At 43.9% G+C, this 16,910-nt stretch overlaps 1 protein-coding gene across 1 annotated transcript; it reads left to right on the top strand.

Annotated features, from left to right (window-relative positions):
• The first annotated feature begins 9,830 nt into the window (after nt 1-9,830).
• On the top strand, nt 9,831-15,058 carry RAMAC (RNA guanine-7 methyltransferase activating subunit). Its single transcript, XM_055002771.1, has 4 exons — nt 9,831-9,912; nt 12,018-12,164; nt 12,826-13,002; nt 14,355-15,058. Exons 2-4 carry the CDS (start codon nt 12,028-12,030, stop codon nt 14,551-14,553), a joined length of 513 nt encoding a protein of 170 aa, XP_054858746.1. The 5' UTR covers nt 9,831-9,912; nt 12,018-12,027; the 3' UTR covers nt 14,554-15,058.
• The last annotated feature ends 1,852 nt before the right edge of the window (nt 15,059-16,910 follow it).

Genomic DNA, 16,910 nt, shown 5'->3' with positions numbered 1-16,910 from the left:
GCTTTTAGAGGCCGTCTGCTCTGAAACGGAGATTCTATTCAGCTGTCACAGCCATCGCTAACTCTTTTCTCCATTAATTTTTCAAAAGCCTTCAAAGCTAGTGGCTGTCGCCACTTCATGTGGCAGCTAATCCCGTGAGTTAATTAACTGTTGTGTGAAGACATGCTTTTTTGGGTCATTCCTGAACTTTGCTGGGCTCCTCCAAGTTCTAGTGTTACAAGAAGGGAAGAAAAATCTCTCTTCCTCCATTATTTTATAAATGTAATAAACCCCACATGTCTTTACTCTGTCCCCTTTCTTACTAAACTAAAACAAAAAGAAATGTAGCCTTTCCCCACAAGGAACGTCCTCTTCATCATTTTGCCTGCTCTCTTCCTTATTTTTCCAGTAATCCGATACCCTTGTTTGTGACAAGGGAATCAGAAGTGTGCGCAGTATTTGAAGGGCTACCCCATTAAATGTATGTAATGATATTATGAAACTAGCTGTTTAATATTCAGCCTCCAACTACTCACCTGTATGGCTTCTGTAAATGGTGGCTGAGAAATAGGATGCCTCAAATTCCCTTGCAAGAATTCTTTCCACACCGATGTCTGTCAAAGAACGCTTGCTCGTCTTCCCAGAAACAACACACTGCACAGCCATGGCCTCAGACAGCCTTCTTCGCTCCATGAGGCTTCCATATTTCCAGATGGACCTGCTGGAGAAATGAATGGAAAAATCAATGGCTTTGTCATGACCAAAGAAACGTGTACAGCCATCTGGCCAAGTCTACTAGCCTACTACTATTGCAGGATTTCCATATGATGATGTGTCAGTAATACAAAACTTGGATAAGAACCATTTTTTAAAAAAGTTTAGGAATAACTTACTTAAATGAATATCAATTTCCCTTATCTTCTTCAAGCACCATGCCATACAGCCCTTGTAGCTAAAAAGAGATTCTTTTTTTTCTGGGCCACTTAAGAGAACGAGGGCAATCAAGAAAAATCCTCTAAGGAGAAGCTTGAGGGCTTGAATGAGCAAGATCTCTGGACTCTGGCATATTGCCACACTGAAGAGGACAGCACCAGCTGCCACTAATGCCTTTAATAGGAAATTTTCTAAACAGAAGCTCACGTTCTTTAGATGGAAATGTCACAAATTAAAGGTTTTTTTAAAAAAAACTTTGGTGGGGCCAAGTACCCACATGGGATCGTAGACCCATTAGTTCCATCCTGGATATGGCCTTATGCACAGGACATCTTCTGGGGAACAAACTTCATTCACCTGGAGCACTGATTAGACGAGTTGGTACTCATTGTTAACCTGCAAGAAACAAAAACGCATCATAGAACCATGGTCAGCTCTACAATAAAGAAGACGAGGCAGTAGGGTTGCCTACTTCAGGTTGGGAAATTCCTGGAGATTTGAGGGTGGGCTCTGGGGAAGGTGGGGTTTGGGGGGGGGGAGGGACCACGTCTGGGTTTAATGCCATTGTGGCCACCCTCCGAAGCAGCCATTTCCTCCAGGGGAACTGATCTCTCTAGTTTGGAGATCAGTTGTGATTTCAAGAGTTCGCCATGCCTCATCTGGAGGTTGGCAACCATTTGAGGCAGTGATCCCAGGCAGCAGATTTTGGAATGCTGCCGTTTTCACCACTCCCTAATGCTGCCCCCACCCTTCCCCTACATAGAAGCTACAGCACCTATCAGTCCGTCCTTTCTTGTTCCCAGGGTGTCTTTAAAGACAGTCTGCAAGCCCCACATGCCCTAATAGGGCTTTCCAAACTCAGTTCACAAATCACGAACCTCTGGCCTGGCATTTATTAAATTAAATTAAATAAATAATGTCGTCTTTGAAGATGCCTGAGGAATGAGAGACAGAGGAAGCATCAGCTGTTCCTGGGCAGTGGAGCAGCGGCAAGAGGCAGCAGAGATGTAGTAGCAAGAGGGTTAGCCAGGGGCAGCAGTCTCAGGTAACACCCTTTGTAAAGCTGCTACTGCCTGGGGCACAGTCAGTATTTCACCATGGGTGCAGATTACACAGAGAAGGCCAGATATGCTCAACAAGTGCCTTTCAGGGAAGCTTCTCTGCTTTTACTGATCTTGAACACACACAGCTGCCTTATGCTGAGACAAACCCTTGGTCCTTCAAAGTCAGTATTGTCTACTCAAACTAGAAGGGGCCCTCCAGGGTCTCAAGCAGAGGTCTTTCGCATTACCTACTGCCTGGGCCTTAACTGGAGATGCTGAGGATTGAACCTTCTTATTGAAGAACTGGGGACTGGATCTTCTTATCGAAGAAACTCTCAAAAGCTCTCCAAAAATTCCCTTGAACACCATCTGGAAACCAAGAACGAGTTTGGCTAATAGATTTACCACACACTTATTCTATTTTATTATTGTTGTAGTAGCCCTGTTAGATTGTGCTTCTGATTCAAATAAATTGAGAAGAATTTTTTAAAAGATATATATATATATATCTGTGTCTGGCTCATATACATATGCTTGCTCTTTTTGTAGTCTGGCACAAAACAGCTGTATCAAATGCTGCTCCTTAATTGAGTTGCATGCATAAAACGGTACAGACTTGGCATGTAGCGTGTATTTGCCTTTAATCGCAAATTAATTTTTCACAGATGTAACAAAGAACTTTCCCTGTGTCAGGCTTTAATGTGCAGGGAAAGCAATGTAACACAGCCATTCTATGATTATGTCATGTTTATTCACTATATTGTTCAGAAAAGAAATAATGTCATTATCATGATCAAGATTATTAATTAAAATTTGCTGTAAGAGCGTTTTGATTTTCCCCTCAGTTGGAGACTAGCCTTCACCCAAGTATTTGAATATGATCATGTCCATCTGGTGTGTGTCTGGCTCATCCTTCCTGTTGCTTTGTCCATCTGCTTAAAATCTATTTCCAAAATGCCACATTACTCCTCTTCCCTTCCCCCTGCATGCCATCTACAAGAAAGAGGTTACACAGATCTTTATGGAATTGTCTGATTATAGCAGTCTACAACATTTAACAATCTGGTTTAAGAAAAGTGGAGTTTGGTCTTTCGTGGTTTAGTTGTCTTTTAAATCTCTATGATTGTTTTGGTCTGTGTAAAAACATTTCTGATTTTCAAGCTTCCATAATATTGCGCCAAAATTAAAAACTGAAAATGTTGTGTGTGGGCCCAACAAATGCAAAACTGGGAAGTGTCTAAACTATTCTTTAAGAAGTTTCAGAATTAACATTTATCTATTTGATATTCTGAAATGTTACATATGGGCTAGCCAAGGTAGTTGGCTGCAGCCAAAGCAATGGAGAATCTTGTGTCTTTTATTGCAGCATATAAGCACTTGCAAGATAGATTCCACTTCTTCAATTGCATGAATTTGTTAAACTCAGTGAGCACACACATGACTCCTAATGGAAGAAGGGATGCGTGTGTGCCAGGGGGAGATGCCACAAGACAATATACTAAGACATAGGTTTGCCACATTATATATCAGGGCTCAGATGAAACATTTCTCTCACTGTCATTGCAATTTCAGAAAACCTAGGTCTACCAGAAGTAACATATCCAGGGCTTTTTTTCAGCTGGAACGTGGTGGAACGGAGTTCCGGAACCTCTTGAAAATGGTCACATGGCTGGTGGCCCCGCCCCCTGATCTCCAGACAGAGGGGAGTTTAGATTGCCTGCTGAGCGGCGTGGAGGGCTATCTAAACTCCCCTCTGTCTAGAGATCAGGGGGCAGGGCCACCAGCCATGTGACCATTTTCTCCGAGGGCAACCCACTGAGTTCCACCAACTCTTTTCCCAGAAAAAAAGCCCTGAACATATCTATTTTAATAAGACAGAATCCAGTGAGAAGGCCTCCTGCGCAAGCTCCACTCAAATGAAGAAAAGTTGTGCAAGAGCAGTATTGTGCTCTTCTTGGCTTGCATACAGGCACCCCAAATAATACAGATGCGAATACTGATGTTCCACGGTCCAATTTAAAGGCACTGTATGTCAGATATCAACAGCTGATGAAACTCCGGAAACTCAGGAGGGTGGTGGTAATTACCCTGTAAGCAGAAATAGATAGCCTGCAAGATTGGCCTAGGAAATGTTAGGACATGAGACAGAAAATACACGTAGTGTCTTTTCTCACCCCACCCCTAGCTGCAAAAATATAATTTTACATTAATGGTTACCAAAATATGCTAGCTAAAGTAGGAAAGCCATGTTTTCCTACATTAATCCTTGCATGTGTCAGTAATACTTCCTTAACATTGCTGTATGTGTTCTGGGTTCTTCTAATCACCTAAACAGTCACCATTTTTGCAACAACAAAAAAAGCCTGGGGTAAGTAGCAAATACATTTCTTGGGCACGCTCCATTTGCCTTCAATGAAAGTAATGGGACTTAACAGCCTGATCCAATTCACATTTGCATGGAAGTAAATCCCATTCATTTCAGTAGGTTTTCAAGTATGGCTAAGATGGCAGCTATGCAGTCCAATCATATGCATGTTTACTCAGAAGTAAGTCCCACCAAGTTCAGTTGGGCTTACTCTCTTGAATACTGTTCTATCAGTAGAGCTGCTTTCTGTAGTTTAATTAAAATCTTCTTCTTTTTTAACTTTAAGATGTGCCTTGAATGCTGGTGCTGAGAAATCAAGATTCACTTCTCAGTGTTTACTAAGTTTGTAATATTCCCATAGAAACGTTCGCTATAAAGAGGCATGCATTATTTTTAGATAAAGCAAATACAGCAGAATTTAAAAAACCAATTACATTCAGAACTTCATCCAAAGCGGGCACATAGATGTTGGCCTTTTTTCCCTCCGTTCTTTTTGAAATCTAGGACTGCTTGTCCTTTGAACAAGTGGATTTTGTGGTCCTGCTGTCCTAAGTATTATTTATTTATTTATTTGATTTGATTTATACCCCACCCTCCCCACAGATGGGCTCAGGGCGGCTAACAACATTCAAAAAATACATTAAAAGTCACAAAAACATAAAATCAATAATAATTTTTTAAAAGTCATTAAAATAGTCCAGGAGTAGGCTATTTAAACAAATATTGGGAGTCCGTATACGGGCATAGCAGATGGCCGAGGGCAGCCCCAGAAGAAGTAGTGGTCTTAGATGGAAGAAGGAGGACACCCGCTGGCACTCAGCCAAAGGCCCGGCAGAACATCTCCATTTTACAGGCCCTGCGAAACTGTAACAGGTCCCGCAGGGCCACATCTATGGTAAGCATAACACAAAATCACCATCCAATAAGCTCCCAGCAGCAAAATTAACAGACCAAGACCACACAACCATACCAAAAGACACCCTCACCGCGGTCCTGGCAACTCCATCATCACCCACCCATCACAGTGTTGTTTAGTGAAGGAAGCTCCCAATGCATATATTCATGATATGTATTTTTTTAAAATCCAACTCTTTCTCCAAGGAGCTCAAGGTGGTAAACATTGATTCCCCCTCTCAATTTCATTCCACACCATGCAACAACCCTGTGAGGGAGTGACAGGCCAAGTTATAGAAGGGACCGATGAACATGCAGTGTCAGTAAGAATACCAGGAGGACATCACCCTACCCAATGCACACCTACGGCACAAACATGCCTCCATGGACACACAACAGCATAGCACCTTCCTACACCAGAGTCCCCCAGGAAGCTTATATACAGGAACCCAGAGGCTCCCCAGAAATATTTGATTCTTGACAGTGGCTCCCCACACAACACTAATAACACTGCACACGACATATTTATTTTTATGCCTTTTTTGCAAGGCAAGGAGAAACAGAACCACATAAATGTATTTATTTTTTTCATTTATACCCTACTTTCCTCATCCATGGGGACCCAAAGAAGCTTAAACCATTCTCCTCTCCTCCATTTTATCTTCACAACGACCATGTGAGGTGAGTTAGGCAGGGAGGGCTTGACTCGTTCAACTTCATCCAGCAAGCTTCCATGACAGAATGGAGATCTGAACCTGGGTCTCCCAGATCGCAGTCCAACCACTGCCCCGCATTAGCTGTCTGTAAAATAAGGATGCCACGACGGCAAGTTTACAGCAGGTATTTCTGCAAACTGAGCCCCCCTCCACCCCGGGAAGATGACGATGCAATAGCTAACGAGAATGGCTGCACATGACCAATAGCCACACAGATAATATTTTGCTCCCTTAGATTCTTTGTGGCTTGCCCAGTCCCCCATATTCCTGGGGATGATTTTCAGAGTCTGCCAGATACTTTAATAGGACACCCATTCCCAGAGACGCCCTTCTACCTGACATTCTGTGGCAGCCCAAATGTTGGGTTTATCATTGCACCGGGATCAATGAATTGCTGAGGATCTGCCCTGTCCTGCTACTCCTTGCCTGTACTGAAGGCACGGGCAAGACCTGTGGGAGCAATCTTACAGTAAAGAACTCACTATCCCTTTCCCAGTATATGGTATGGCCTTATCATTACAACAACCAAGGGCAATTATGATTCTTTATCTAATAACCATTATGATGGGAATTATGGCAGGCAGAACCAGATGGGACTCTCCAAGATTGCCTAAAAGAACCTGCTCTTTGGTAAAAGGAGCATTGGAAAGGAATGCACCCTTATGTCCATTCAATAAACTCACAAATCCCCCTGAAGAAAATATTAGAAAATGTGCTGGGAATAACCTATTACAGTGCACCTCTTTTGCTCTACTTGTAACATTTCTCCCTTTCTGGAAGCCACACAAAAGAACAGCATGTTTTCCATTGAGAATTAGGTATATCCATCTCTGTGACTGTATTGAATGGCTGTGTGGTTGCCTAAGGGGAGACGAGAGAGGTGAGGGTGGTAATGAGGAGCTGCTGTAGCAGACAGTTTGCCTGTGTATCTACTTATTATTGGTTATTATTAACTGTGTGCTGGGAACACACGAAGCTGTTTTATATTGAATCAGACCACTGGTCTATCAAGGTTAGTATAGTCTACTCAGACTGCATGTGGGTCTCTAGAGTCTTTCACATCAGCTATTAAGCTGGAGATAACCTGGGACTGAACCTAAGACATTCTGCATGCAGAGCAAATGCTCTACCACTGTGCTGTGACTCCATCTCAAGAGCCATCATGAAAATGTTTTTTTATTCTACACTACCCAGCTTAGTACTGCCCCTTCCATGTGTATTCCCCTTTGCTTACTTGTTTTGAGAGAGAATAAAGTCATCAAAAAGCTACTCACATATCCTAGAGGGAATTGGTGAAACTCTTTCAGTATCCTGTTTGTTCTGCCATTATGTGACCTGCAAGGAAAAAGGAGTCCTCCTGAGCGATTGTTGAAAGCTCATATCCAGGAAATCTAGTTGGTCCTTAAGGTGCTATTGGACCTGGCTCTTCAAGTGCCTTGTATTTGCTAATAGAAGCAGTTGTGCTCCGTGTTGCCTTTTGAGTAAGGAGGCTTCTTTAACCTTTATCCATAAGCAGTTACCACTGCATAGTCCATATGGTTTGGGTATGCTGCATACCCATCTATATTCTTGAGGTGTTTTGGTTGGAAGGGCAGGATCTGAGGTATGGCCTCCCACTTCCTTACTTACTGTACAAGGTACTTTGTCTTTACAACTCCAGTTTCAGCCGTGAAACTGCGGTTTCTGGTGTTTGCGTGTGGACTCTACCTGTAAGGGCTTAGAGATGGCTAGCGTTATTCATTTGTGCGCCCCCTCCACATCTGTTGGCTGTTTGTGCTAAGTTTTTGTGTGTGTTCTTGGGTCTACGAATGTGGGGGCAGAGTGACACGGACCTGAGGTCACACATCTTGATCTATCTGAGCTGTGTTCCCTGACCAGGGCTTATATATGTGGCTGGCGGTGTGCATTTCTTTTAAGACTGACCTTTAAATGTTAACAGCCTGTAAAAAATGATTTTATATGGATAGGAAGAAATAATAACCCCTGTTTTTTCCAGGAAATGTTGGAGAAGGGATGAGAGGGGTTGGACAGTTTTTCCAGAGAACAGGTTTGCTAAATTGGCATTTTAAATGCAGTCCACAATGTATCACCTTTTTATTTATTTCAATTTCACAAGGACCAGAGAAATGCATGGAGGAGGTACCTCAGAGCTTTGTGCATTATCCTGTGAGTCTTTAAGGTCTGATGTTACCTATATTTTCACTATGACAGAAATTCTCAACCTGTGTGCTTTGGTGGTGGGACCCTGATATTGTGCTGTGACAAATAAATTAATTAAACGTTTAGAGGCTACTGTGAATCCTGATCACCTAATCCACAGAGTCAGGCTGCCCACTGTGTCTCTGTATGATTTACTCCTCTGGCCTTGTCTCTTTCTAATCAGCTATTTCTTGCTGTAGTTAACGTCTATGTCTCTGCATAACTGAATAATTCAACCTCTTCTGATTCAGAAGTGGAACATAATTAACTGTCCTAAAAGGAGCCTGCCTATTGCATCTTTGCATTGTCAGTGCCACTTTTTTTATTTGGGGAAGCATGTCCAGAATCAGAATTAATGTTTAAACACAAACTATCTGCTTCTCTGAGAGTGGCTAATCCTTTCTCTTACAAACTTTAAAAGTAAATCTTTTCAGGTAGAAGAATGACGCATGGTTACACGGTGATTTACGGAAATATAACAAAGGATCAAAAATGCCAGCATAAATAAACACTTTTGTGTTTGCAGAAAGCCATTATGTTGCCAACTCTGCCAGTACAAAGGTGGAAAACCGGCTGAGATGGTGCAGAACTGGAAATGAGTTCAAATTTTACGTTTAGCTCAGAGATTGTTCTTGATATCATGTTAGCCTAGAAACAGACTTAAAAATTTTCTTCGATATAAAAGCATTAAAAAAACCCGAAACCAACCAGCCAACATTTAAAGGTCACTCTAAGAAAAGCACTTTTTGAAGGCATTGCATGGAAATTGGAAACCACATTAGAGATCACTGGGTTTATTGAAGACTCTCAGTGAGAAGCAAATAACAAATATCCCACCTTTCCAAAATGGCCAAGGTGGCAGAAACGTGTGTGTATGTATGTGTGGAGAGAGGGGGAGAGAGAGAGAGAGAGAGAGAGAGAGAGATTAGATATATAACTGTAAACAAACAGATTTGGGTAAATAGACTCTTGCTCTTCTACTGCAGACCAATGCAGTATCCATCCATCCACACAAATGTTCTCTCTCTGAAGTGGCTGCTTCAGAGAGGAAAAATTGATAATAAATGTGCTTATATGTGGGTGTGTGTAGACAGAATCAATTGTATATACAATATATATATATAAAGCACATCAGTTTTACGTTGGAATACTTGCTATCAATATCATCGCCAGCTGTGAAGAAAGGCAGCGTAGAAGAGTGTTAATAAATAAAAGGCTATTTGGCTGCGAGCCTCCTGCGAGGTAGAGACAGGAAGTCGGAGCTCAGTCAGTTTGGGATCCCTAACTATTCTTAATTTACAAGCGCTGAGGCCGAAAAAAATTGCCTGCGACAAGAGGCGTCCTGCGCTAACATCCCTTCTCTTCACTTCCAACTTGGCTAGTGAATATGACATAAGGAGCTTATTTCTCTAAGGAGATAAACGACGCTGGTAAACTGAGGACAGTCTGAGGGGTTATTTGTGTGGTTAAAAACACTCTGCACATGCTCAAGGCTCCACATGCCCGGCATTGCGTCTGAGGGGGCAGACGACGCGACAAGCTCCCTCTTTTTTGATACGTCTATTGGGACAGCAACGCACTCCCATACGCCAACATTAAGCACCCCCTCCACTTTCTTTGCTTCAACCGAGACAAAGCAAGCAGCGCCAAAGCCCGCCCTTTTCAACGGCCTCCGCCGCGGCAGAGCCCGCCCACCGCCGGCGAGGCCACACCCACGTGGGCGGGGCCGGGCAGAGGCGGAAGCCGGGCAGAGAAGAGCAGAGGAGGCCCAGCGCGTCTCGGGGTGAGGCGTGGCTTCTTTCCCTTTTCCTGGGCGGCGGGGCTTCGCTGGGGGGCGGCTGTCTCCCTCTTTCGGAGCCGACGGACTGGGGCTGAATTTAAGCCCACACTCGGGTGTGGGGCTAAGGTTATTTGGCCCCCAAAGCATTGGGCCTGGGAGGCTGTCTTGCAGCAGCTTAGAGGGAAGCCTGTTCTCCCCGCCCTGCAATTTTTAAATGCCCGTTTCCTTTGGAACGGTGATAAGGTTGCCAGCCTCCAGGTAGTGCCTGGTGATGACAACTGGTCTCCAGGCCACAGAGATCAGTTCACCTGGAGAAAATGGCTACTTTGAGGGTGGACTCTATGGAATTATGCCATGCCAAGGTCTTTTCCCTACCCAAGCCCCACTTTCTCCAGGTTTCACCCCCCGCCCCCAGATCTCCAGGAATTTTCCAACTTGGAGCTGGCAACCCTAAAGGGTGAGCTGTGTAAGCCCCTGCTTTAGGACTGTGCGGTCCAGTTTAATTAGTGCAGAGGTGGCCTGTATGTGTGTATGCAATAGGGAAACTATGCTGCATAAGCCTGCGAAGGAGGAGTGTGTGTGTTTGGGCTGGAGGAATTGAAATGCAGCATCTCACTGTTAATTGATAGCGTTGCTAACCTCCAGGAGGGGCCTGGAGTTGTAGAGTTACAACTGATTGACAAGATACCTTCTCCCCAGGATGAAGTGGCAGCTTCAAAGAGGGAAAACAGCAAAAACAACAACAATAATAATGAATTTGTGGCATTTATAGTCCGCCTTTCTTGCTGAGACTCAAAGCAGATTACACAGGGTGAGATTAGTATAGTTAGTATCAAGGACATTTCCATAAACAATGCCATAGGGTAAAGAAAATCAAGTTTACAAAGACATAGCAATCCAACACAGAGTTGAAGAAATACTGAAACAGAGCATAAGCAATTTTAGGACTGACAATAGACAACATATATAACTACCCAGTAGGATCGTACTTGAAGCACAGGTAGCACATATTTAAAGCAACAGAGAGGACGTAAGGCAACATAGTGGTGAAGAACTGTGCATTTATACTGCTCTTCCAGACAGACTAGTGCCCCACTCAGAGCAGTGAACAGTCAGTGTTGTTGTTATCCCTGCAGTACTGCTGGGGCTGAGAGAAGTGGCTTAGCCAAGGCCACCTGCTGAGCTCATGGCAGTAATGGGATTCAAACCATAAGAGTGCTGATTCACAGCCTAAGTACTTAACCACTATGATACAACATAGTCTTCTATAGCATCATCCTTCCCACCCACCCCTTGCTGAGCTTGTTCCCTTTCCCTCCGCCTTTCCCTCCTACTCCCCAGATCTCCAGGAATTTCCCCCAAAGCAGAGCTGGCAATCCTACTCGTTTAACCATGCTGAAGGGACGGTTATGCTTGACCACCAAAAATGGGTGCAGCAGTTAACCAGTTAGGTTTTCTTGCATCTTCACGCTTTTTGTGCTCTTTGCCACTGCGGATGGTCATGATTTCTTGCTTATTTAACAAATGTGTTCTTCCTTTAGGGAATGGCTTGCACTATTTGCCATGGATACACACACACACACATGGATACACACACACACTAATTAATACACATACACTTCCCTTCAAGGAACTTCATGTTGGTTTCTACCAGAGGACGGACAAGCAAAGCTCTGAGCTCAATGAGCCAGGCAGGAGTGTCACAGCCGAACATCCTCAGCTCGGCTCTTTAACCTTGTAAACTTCTCTTTCTGATTGTTCTTCAAAAATGAAAAGATGCGTATTTCTTCTTCAAAACAAATAGCTGGTCCTGGTTTTCCTCTGCCTTCTTGAAGCAGGAGATGCTTCCAGAGAACAAAGGAGACCATTAACATTTACAAAGGAGTGCCCATTCAGCAGCAACCGCCTCTGCCTTAGAAGACCCTAGGCTTTGGGACTTCCCAGCATTTCGGACTGGCCTTGCCCCCATGTGAACCATTTTGTAGTTGTGGCCACTACAATCGCTCAAAATTCTGACTCTTGCAGGCTCTGCCAAGTTTGGAAACTCCAGATTTACACTGATAGTTGACCTTTTAAAAGGCTGTAAAAGTACCTTTTTGTATCTGCAGAGATTTCAAAATGGCTTCTACTCCTGATGTCCTTCAGAGTTATGAAGAGATGTTTATTCATCGGTTTACATCAGAAGACAAGGAATATCAGAAATATGCCCACAGCCCTGCAGATCCACCTCCAGTAGTAGAAGATTGGTTAAACAGGTCTGATGGTAACATTCCTCCTTGGGCTGTGATTTTTTTTCCCTTTGATGGGGAGTCATAGGCTGTGTACTGCAGGGAATAAGGGCTGGAAAAAAAACTAAACTCAAAATCAATGCAAAAACCTACACACGAGTAGGATGATCTACTACAGGCTTCCCCAACATGGTGCCTGTGGGCTCTATGGTACCCATTCACACCTTTCCTGGTTCCCGCCGATGGATTTTAGAAAGTGGGCAGGGCCAGGTGGGGCCCCTGCCCAGGAGGGCTTCTCATTGACCATTGGCTGGAGGTTGTTAATCAGAAAGCTGCTTGTAGAATGCAGTTAGCTTGACAGGTCACCACTGGTGCAAGCCAGATGGAGAGGCTTGTCTAGGAACAACCCATGGGTGACGGTGTACGTGGGTTTGTCCACAATCACTGAAATTCTTGCTCGCATTATTCAAGGCTGTGCATGGCAAGAACATGACAAAGCAACAGCTTCTGTGATCTGGGAATAAGCTGCCCTCTCTTGCACATTTGAAAATCTTGCTTGTGGTGCGTCCCGTTTAACCTGTCCTGCCAATCCTGTTGGTCAATAATCTCAACTCAGCAGCTGATACCAGTAAGAGACATTTTGGTCGAGCTAGGGTGTTTAAAAACTTTTCCTCTGTATTTTCATCAGAGAACGCAAAGTACCTTCCACACTTGAGATCCTTCAGAATTACGAAAAGATGTTTGCCCATCGATTTACGTTGGAAGATGAAGAATATCAGAAATATGTCCAGCGCCCTGCAGACCTGCCTCCTCTAGTAGGAGACTGGAGAAGCAGATCGGGTGGTAGCCAACGTTACAGAGATCGGTACTGGTTCTGTTTTGTTAAAATAGGTTTTTTAGTTTCACGGAGGGAAAATAAAAATACATTGGACGTTAGAACAATGTTTAACTTCTTGATGAGCTGCTCTGGTCAGCAGCTAGTTTTATTCTGAGGTGGAGACGGTGTCTTTTCTAGAGTTTGCTTAGTTTTCTTCTTAAAAACAAAACCTCACTTTTAGTTAAAGTGCCAAAAATGGCATGTGAAGTTGCTAATTGTCTTAAGGTGGTGAGAATGGAGTTCCCTCCACAGTGGTGCTGATCTGATTTTTTCCTCTTCTGGAAAGCTTCTGAGGCTGCACTTTGAACTCCTGTGTGTTAGAAAAAGGACAAGCTTGCAATTTGACAGGAGGGAATGTTCTTTTTGTATATCCCCCCCCCTTTGCAGGGGCTTCATAAGACAGTCCTCGGGAAGCATCTCCTCCTAGTTAGGGAGAAATCAGGTCAGGAAATCAGAAGTCTCTGTTGCCCTTTATCTTCTGATGAAAACAAGGGGAAAAAATGAAAAACTGGTTAGTCCACTTGAATGGAACCATTGGCTGAAGGGTTTAATAACAACAACAACATTCTATTTATACACTGCCCTTCAGGACAACGTAATGCCCACTCAGAGCAGGTTACAAAGTATGTTGTTATTATCGTCACAATAATCACCCTGTGGGGTGGGTGGGGCTGAGAGAGCTCTGGGAAGCTGTGACTGACCCAAGGTCACCCAGCTGGCTTCAAGCGGAGGAGTGGGGCATCAAACCTGGCTTTCCAGATTAGAGTCCTGCTGCTCTTAGCCACTACACCACACCAAACTGCCCAAGTGAGCTGGGTTGGGAAGGTTTCCCTCTAGACCCCTGTACAAATCAACTGTAAGAGAAGTTCCCAGGGGTGGTGGTTGGGGCAGGGTCCGGAGAGCACTTTCAACTCCTAGAATGTATTAAAGTAGCAGCTTCTCCTTTGTTGAGCTGCACCCTTGAGGGCTGCAGCTTGCCATAGAACTACGTGGCGAAATCATGCATCAATTCAAATCTTATTTTGTCGTGCTTGGTGAATGTACATACTGATGCCCGTGAGACAGGCTTGCAAGTCTCCAAACACTGCCTCTTCCAAAAGGCGGCTGCTGCTGCTGCTCTCCTAAATGGGCTAATGTTTCTTGAGGTGGCTGTGAGCCATGACGAAGCCTTCCAGGAGCCTAGAAATAGTGGCCTTTGGATGCTTTCTTGGGTCTCTGGTTTGGTGGCCTTGTTGCAGAGATTACCTGGCTACCATATATATGATGTGCTTTGGAAATTTTGCAGACGCCACATGAACATCTTGCTAAAATGCATGCTGTTTCATTTTCCATTTCTTCAGGTTCCGAGACAGCGGACGGTTCAGAGGCAGAGGGGAGAGATACGACCGGCAAGGGGGCTATCGGTCTGGTCAGTGGCAAGAAAGAGGCTGGGGGAACAGCTACCAGCAGCAAAGACAGGCGCCTTATGCCCAGCATGGACGATCACCCCACTATGGTTACAGTTCTTACTCTTCAGGGCCCCAATATGGTCATTACTGATAGGAGCTGTTAATACAATGGCTTGCAGTTGTATTCCAGTATGAATATGCTCTTTCTCCTTTGTTTTATCAGATGTGAACTTGGCTTTTATTTAGTTTTAGAGTTTGTATATAATGTTTGGTGGTTTTTTAAAAAACACAAAGCGTGCTGATGTATTTCTGCAGCGCAAGTTTAGCAAAGGTAGCAGATATTTTGAAACTGAAGTGCAAAAGGGTAAAGCTGTGATTTTGCTGTTCATTTCTGTTTCCTGTTTTTTGCCCTTGGCTGTTGGTATTTAATGGTTCAGGGAAAAAGAAATTGGGTTTGTATCAGAAAGATTTGACAAGAGCCCTAAGCATAAAGGTTGGGCTGTTTTTTCTGAAATCCTGACTCATACTTTGTTTTTGCTAATAGGCAGATGTATTGCTGATTTTAATCTTTCGTCATGCGAGACAAACAGGCAGGCTGCATTTTTTGTACGTTGTTTGCCTTCCGCTAATAAATAGGCTTGTGTTTTTCAGTTTCATTATTCAAAATATGAGTGTGTTTTTCTTTAAATCCACATGGAGTTGCTGGTTTCATTTACAGTTTAACCTGCTCAAAACCAACGAGCTAAAAAGGTCACGTTAAGGAGGAGGGAACAGTAAAAAGATGCAAAACTTTAAAAAGGAAATCTTAATATGAGATTCACAGAGAATCAAATGTTGTCTTCCTTAAAAGCTTTGTTCTTTCCCCAGCCCCTTACTTCTCAAGGTCCTTCAGGAGTCACCAGTTGTTGTGATTCAATGTGGAATAAAATCGAGTGACTTAGAGCCAAGCTACAAGTGACGAATGACACTTGAACGGCAAGCGAACAGACTCACGTGTATTCCTCCCTGTTCACTTGCGCTCCGCTCGATCACTTCGCAAGAGAACAGGGAGGAATACACGTGAGTCTGTTCGCTTGCCGTTCAAGTGTCATTCGTCACTTGTACCTTTGCCCTAAGAGCCAAAACACACGTTAAGAAATACCTAGGTTCAGCACGTGTTCTCTTACCTCAAGGTTTGCCGGGATCTGTAGGAGTCCTGGAAGCTTAAAGTAGGCGTCCTGGAAGCTTAAAGTCCTGGAAGCTTAAAGGATCTGTAAGCGTCCTGGAAGCTTAAAGGCGTCCTGGAAGCTTAAAGCTTAAAATACAGGCGCCTGTATTTCCCTTTCCCTTTTTGCTGCTCTGTAAATGCTAAACTTTAAGCTTCCAGGACGCCTACAGATCCCGGCAAACCTTGAGGTAAGAGAACACGTGCTGAACCTGGGTATTTCTTAACGTGTGTTTTGGCTCTTACTAAAAGAGGGCCAGATCTTTCCCCTTCTGCATTAGCACAGGGATGGGGTATCCCCGTAGGCTCTCTCTTGAGGCCTTGCTTCTAAGTCTTTTATCTACTGGATACTTTACAGGGGCAGTACTGGAAGCTCAACCATTATCTATAAGGAATGCTCTCCCACACTAAGCACATGTCGAGGTGGCCACCTGCTCCTTTCCAGCCCCGCCCCCCCCGCCCCCCCATGCCCAGGCCACAGACTAAAGGTAAAGTGTGCTGTCAAGTTGCAACTGACTCATGGTGACCCAGTGACGTTCCACCTTGTGCGGTTTTCTAGACAAGCAATGACCAGGGGTGTTTTGCTGTGGCTTTCCTCTGCATAGCAGCCCCAGTCTTCCTCTCTGGTCTCCCATCCGAGTACCAGCCCTGTTTAGTTTCTGAGCTCTGGAGAAACTGGACTAGGTTGATGATGGGGTTTAAAGTTGCAGAGTTTAATATTAGTGCAGTAGAATCAAAAGACCGACTCCTGTAGTTTTAGCTCTAGAAAAATACTTTTACGACATATCAGGGGGGAAGGGTACATTTGGTGAGAAAATAAAGAATAGCTGTATCTCTACATCTTGATGGTTATCTAGAACAGGACAGACTCAACTGCAGACTGAACTAAGACTGAAGACTGAACAAAGAGCAATAAAACCTTAGTATATGTTGCTAGTTAATTGCCCGCCAATAAACTGGTTAATCCAAAAGACAATCCTAGGTCCCTTGATTAAGACTAAGGACTCCCCTTTCTATGGCCAGAACTTTTACTGGACAGCTAACGAGCTATCTGACTAAACAAACAGATCAACAATTTAACTCTTTCATGACTGAATGTAGGACACTTTCTAAAATCCCAACAGTTGGGGTATCAGGGCTACTCCTTTATAAAGTGGGAGTCACTATACATGAGGCATAGAGAAGGCCTCATCTTCTTATGACCGGGAGCGTAGAGAAGATTCTGTGGAGGGAAATATATTTTAGCTTCAGGTTTAGTTTTGCATTCCGATTTTGTTTTAGTGGCAGACTCTAGATTAACCCCG

Source organism: Eublepharis macularius, chromosome 18, assembly GCF_028583425.1.
Source record: "Eublepharis macularius isolate TG4126 chromosome 18, MPM_Emac_v1.0, whole genome shotgun sequence".
NCBI classification, from domain to species: domain Eukaryota; kingdom Metazoa; phylum Chordata; class Lepidosauria; order Squamata; family Eublepharidae; genus Eublepharis; species Eublepharis macularius.
This window is presented reverse-complemented; position numbering and strand designations above follow the sequence as displayed.

Excerpts from the sequence above, each read along its gene's own strand:
- RAMAC (XM_055002771.1), top strand. The coding sequence starts at position 12,028 with ATGGCTTCTACTCCTGATGTCCTTCAGAGTTATGAAGAGATGTTTATT. Across the intron at positions 12,165-12,825 it reads GTAGAAGATTGGTTAAACAG|AGAACGCAAAGTACCTTCCA; the intron begins GTCTGATGGTAA and ends TATTTTCATCAG. Across the intron at positions 13,003-14,354 it reads AGCCAACGTTACAGAGATCG|GTTCCGAGACAGCGGACGGT; the intron begins GTACTGGTTCTG and ends CCATTTCTTCAG.